General features: G+C 57.6%; 1 protein-coding gene across 1 annotated transcript in view; it reads right to left on the bottom strand.

The window, feature by feature from the left end:
* Nucleotides 1–5,157, bottom strand: part of MACF1 (microtubule-actin crosslinking factor 1) — a 166,058-nt gene that overhangs the window by 113,568 nt on the left and 47,333 nt on the right. Inside the window, 3 exon segments of the mRNA XM_009882791.1 lie at nucleotides 2,005–2,109; nucleotides 3,042–3,131; nucleotides 4,340–4,401. Of these exon segments, the coding sequence (XP_009881093.1) occupies nucleotides 2,005–2,109; nucleotides 3,042–3,131; nucleotides 4,340–4,401 (257 nt within the window).

Raw genomic sequence — 5,157 nt, 5'->3', positions numbered from 1 at the left:
CCCCGCATGCCCCGGGAGCCGTCGGGCAGCCCCCCGCGCTCAGCGTAGCGGCGTGACCACCCCCTGCTCTATCTTCTGAGGGCAAATAAAGTCACTGTTATGCACGATCCCGCTGAAAGAGGGGGGAAAAAAGCCACGGTGGGGCACGGAGGTGGGAAGACCCTGAGATCGTGACCTCCTCTGAGTGCCAGGAGACCCCAAGGGGACACGTCCCGGCTCTGAGCCGGGCGCTGCACGGCTGCCGGCAGGATCAGCACAGCTTCTGGATGTCAGGGCAGGATGTCACCCATCCCACGGTCAGCCAGCCAAGCTGGGAAGAGAGCTCAGCAAAGAGAGATTTGCCCTCGCGGGTACGGAATATGACCCATCCAAGCGGAAGCAGAGCAGGTCTGCTCCGCAGCGGGACGTGGGGGGCCGGGCCGGCCACGGGTCCCCACTGACAGCAGAGAAATTCTGACCTCAGCATCAGCCTCTGCAGACCTGGCTCGGCTCCTCCGGCGCGCGAGCAGGGGCTGCTGCTCCAGGTACCATCTCTGAACCCTTGGGGATGGGGGAAACGAGACGCCCTGGCCTCTGCTCGTCGCCGCTGCTGCAGGCGGGGGATTTTCTGAGGTACCCGATGGCTGAGTTGTGCCTCGGGGAAGCGTACGGGATGCTGGGTCTGCTCCGCATCAGCAGAAGGGGGAGGATCCATGCCCAGATCCCGATCCCAGCCTCACCACGAGGCATCACCAGGATGCTCTGACCATCAAGGACACCCCAAGTCCTCTGAGTCACCTTCCTTCCCCGGCCCGAAGGGGCAGAGCCGTCCCTGCAGGGGGAACATCTCCAGGTTGGTGCTACAGCCCCAGCTCCTCCTGCGCTGCTCCAGGAGGGAGGTGACAGAGTCCTCTGGAGTCCTCAACATAAGGAAGACACGGACCTGCTGGAGCGTGGCCAGAGGAGAGCCACGAGGATGATCCGAGGGCTGGAGCACCTCTCCTATGAGGAGAGGCTGAGAGAGTTGGAGGGGTTCAGCCTGGAGAAGAGAAGGCTCCGGGGAGGTCTTATTGCCGCCTTCCAGTGCCTAAAGGGGCTCCAGGAGAGCTGGGGGGGGACTTTTTACTGGGGCATGGAGTGACAGGACGCAGGGGAATGGCTATAAACTGGAAGAGGGCAGGTTTAGATTAAACATTAGGAAGAAGTTTTTCACTGTGAGGGTGGTGAGGCACTGGCACAGGTTGCCCAGAGAGGTTGTTGAGGCCCCATCCCTGGAGGTGTTCAAGGCCAGGCTGGAGGTGGCCGTGGGCAACCTGGGCTGGTGGGAGGTGGCCCTGCCCAGGGCAGGGGGGTTGGAACTCCATGATCTTCAAGGTCCTTTCCAACCCAAACCATTCTATGACACCGTGCATAAGAGAATCGTCACCCAGAGCAAGGGGGCTGGAAAACACACCTTCTCTTGCACCTGAGCAAGGTTTTGGGGTTCAGCCCCTTCGGCGTAACCCTCGGCTGGTGCTCACCCCCACCTCCACTCACATGCACGGGCTCGTTGCTCGCACCCCGCTCCCCACGGTGGCATCAGCCCCACGAGAAGGTGCCCGTGCCCGGAGCCTGGCCATGCAGTGCGAGGTGAGCAGCCCTCACCGCGGTCTCCAAAGGGGACCCGGCGGGCAGCAGCGTGCAGGACCCGTCCCTGTCCCCTCCCGCCCCGTGGGGGGGGGACATGCTGTCACACCAGGTGGGTGGCGTGCCCTGACTGCGGACCGACACTGCGGTGCGCGCACAGATAATCCAGTTAACGTGAACACAGCCCGGTAACGAGGACGGCGGCATCGGGTGCCTCTCCGCTCCTACAGCTGGGGCGACCACGCTGGCCGAGCTGGGTGGGTTTTACCAAAAAACCCCGGCAAAAACCGAAGCGAGGGGACGGTCGGAGCCCCCAGCGACGCCGGGCTGCACTGGACTATCTGACGGCACTCCAGTGTCCGCCAAGGATGCGCTGCGGCCGGGGCAGACTCAACCTACTTCTTCATCATCATCATCTTCCTCCTCACGCTCTTCGCTGCTTGCACGGCACCAGGCCGGCGCTCTCACCAGGCGAAGGCTCCTCTGAGCTGGCGGCTCTATTTGCTAACGAGGAGGGGAAGGACAGCGGCGACGGGAGGGTGACACAACAGGGAGACAGAATGGAAACCAAAATGCAACACCCAGGTGAAAGGAGGAACAAAAGAGCGGGGACGAAGGCGGCTGGATCTCCGGCACACCCCGGGCTCGAGCACGGAAATTTTGCCCCGGCTTCGAAATCCGAAGCGAAGGGAAGGAAAGGGAAGGGAAGGAAGCTGTCTGGATCACAAGTAGCTCGATCCAATTTTTCAGCCCCCACAAAAACTGATTTGGCATCTCTGGAGGGTAAGGGAGGGAGTGAGATCTTCGCCCAGATCCTATTTTAGGGGAAAACTAAAATAAGTCCTGCTTTGCTACGCGGCTGCAGCCGTCGGGATCTTCCCAGAGCTGAGAAAATGTGTCAGTCTGAGAAGGAGGAGGAGGAGGAGGAGGAAGGAGGGGGGCTCTACGATGCTCCAGACGCAGGATGAGGTTCGCACGCCACCGACTGCTACACATGGAGCAGGGGGCAGGAGTGCCAAACCTGAGCTAAACTGCTGGGCACGCCGTCCAGGAAAATCTTTGAGCCAAAGCCACTGTTACCCATTATTTTACATATGGAGCCAAATGTAGAAGATGAAGGCGTGTAAGCCTTCACCAGGAAAAAAAAAAAAGGGCTCTACCCAGGGCACCGTGAGCTTTAAGTGGCTTTAATCCCACGGTTTGGTGGTATCCAAGAGACCAGCCTGGGGAACGTGGGTTTGAGTGAAAATAAATAATAATAGTAATAATAATAATGATAATAATAATAATAATGGAACAACGACAGACATTTGAAAACAAAACTATGGCATAAGAAATGACAGCTGATGGCTGGGAGCGGAGGGGAGCCGGGGGGAGGACGGATGGGGGCTCAGGGGATACACAGCAGCATCGCTTGCCCAGCCCTGGGGACTTACCAGCTTCACTCCCGACAGCACCTCCAGGAGGGAGATGAGGTTGTGGCCATCTCGCAAATCTTCGTAGAGGTCGTTGATGTGCTTGCGCACCTGCGGAGAGGAAAAGGCACGAGGTTCGCTCACCCTCCTGCGCTCTGCCGCTGTTCGCAAGAGCGCGGGAGGAAGGCAGCGGCGGCTGCAAGAGGACGTCTCCCTTCCAGCCGCCTCCTTTAAAAATGGTTATTCCGGAATTATGGCGAAGGAAAGCAGCCTCCCCCTTCCCAAATGACCTGGCAGAAGCCACCATCAATTTGACGCAGGAAATCAAACCGTTAAACCACCCGTTCTCCGGGCAATCCTGTAATGCTGCAGGCGGCCCTCTGCAGAAAGGGCAGCTCCGTCCCGATAGCGGTGGTTTAATTGCTCACACGACCTTACAGCATCTCCCAAAACTCAGCAGAGAGAGCAGAGGAGGTTTCTGGGGGGTGGCGTGGCCGTGGGAGCCGGCTGACCGCACGCAGCCTCCATACTTGCTCTTCCCCCCGACACCCAGACCCTGTCCTGGGGTTTTACTCCGTCGGGAATCCCCGCAGTGTTTTCCCACAGCAGCCTGAAGGAAGCGGCCTGAAGATTTTCCTTTTTTCCCCTCTTTTGAAAGATTTAGAAAGTAGCCAAAAGCTTGACGCAGAGGTTTGCAAAGCTGGCAGGAAAATACAGCTGTGACACCTAATGCCCAAACGACTTATTTTCCTTCTTCTTCTTTTTTTTTTTTTTTTGGCAAATGGAGAATTAATTAAAAACCACCTGGCATTAACCAAGAAAAGCAGGAGGCACACTGCAGTGCCATGTTAATCCCGCTTAGCTGCCTACAGCTGCAAGCATCTCCCTTCGCGCCCTTTGGGGCTCCTCTCCAGGCAGGAGCATCCTTCGAAAGACAAAAAAAGCCCCTTTGCCTCGGCAAGGGGGATGCGAGGGGGGAGCAGCCCCACAGCGGGGTCCCCTTCCTTCGCCCCGGCTGCCCGTCTCTCCCCCGCGGGAGGACGGAAATGGTGGCAAATTTAATAAAAAAGGGCTGCGTGGTGATGTTACAGTGCCCTCCAAAGGCACCGGCACATTTCCACCGCAACCATCTCTGCTCTGAGTACAAACACGAATGAACACTCAAATCCAACACAAAAATTCCTAAACCCAAAAAAAAAAAAAAAAAAAAAAAAAAAAAAAAAAAAAATTGAAAAAGGCATTTATCTGCCAGTCCTGAGCCAGAATAGACAGCCGGATGGTGATTTAACCGGTCTTATAATAAAATACACGACTCTTACCTTCATCAAGTGTTTATTGACCCATTTAGTGAAGGTTTTCTTTTGGACTCGGTCCCGTTCATCTGTCAAAAGAAGACAAAGGCGGCTCTCGGTCAGTGTTTCTCATGCAGAAACTCAAATGAGGGGAAGAGACAGAGGAATCGCCGCCGGTGCCAGGACCGCCGGACGGGTCCCGCGCCCGCGCAGGGGAACAGAGGCTGCTTATTCAGGGGTTAGTGCGAGACGGGGCCGTTCACGTGGCTCTGAGGTCTCGCCCGGGCAGGGATGGAGGAGCATCCACACAGCTAGACCAAAATACACTGCTTTTTTTTGGGGGGGTGGGGGGTGAGGTGGTGAAACCGTGTTATTCAAATAAAAGCAGTGTGGATGGTTGGGATGGGTATAGCTGCAGCTGGCAGCGACAAATGAACCCCCAAAATGTGTCCCCCTGGCCGGGACCCCCGTGACTCTTCCTCATCCCCCCGGGGAGGCAGTGCAGGGAGGGAGAGGGGCTTTGCCTGAGCCCCCTCCTGGCTTTAGGAGGGTGTCCTCCTCCCCTGCCCACTCCTGGGAGGTTTAATGCCTTATATAAACCCCACAGATGTCCCGTAACAGGCCTCTGCCGGGCACCAGCACCGCGTGCAATTAGCAGCTTATTCTGTCGCTGTATTTTTGGTTCATTGGATTGTCAGGATTTAAGGTTTATTTCCGTCCCGCGGCTCAGCCGAGGGCGCCCTGGCCGGATGCTGGGAGCTCCAAACGCCGGCAGGATGGGGTGACGACGTGGGTCCCATCCCCAGAGGGTCCTAGCGGCCCGGGGAGCAGCCGGGGTGGCCACC

This window comes from Charadrius vociferus, unplaced genomic scaffold (genome assembly GCF_000708025.1).
Source record: "Charadrius vociferus isolate BGI_N301 unplaced genomic scaffold, ASM70802v2 scaffold783, whole genome shotgun sequence".
In the NCBI taxonomy this organism is placed as follows: Eukaryota; Metazoa; Chordata; class Aves; order Charadriiformes; family Charadriidae; genus Charadrius; species Charadrius vociferus.
The sequence above is the reverse complement of the archived record's forward strand: the minus strand, read 5'-3'. Positions and strand labels throughout refer to the sequence as shown.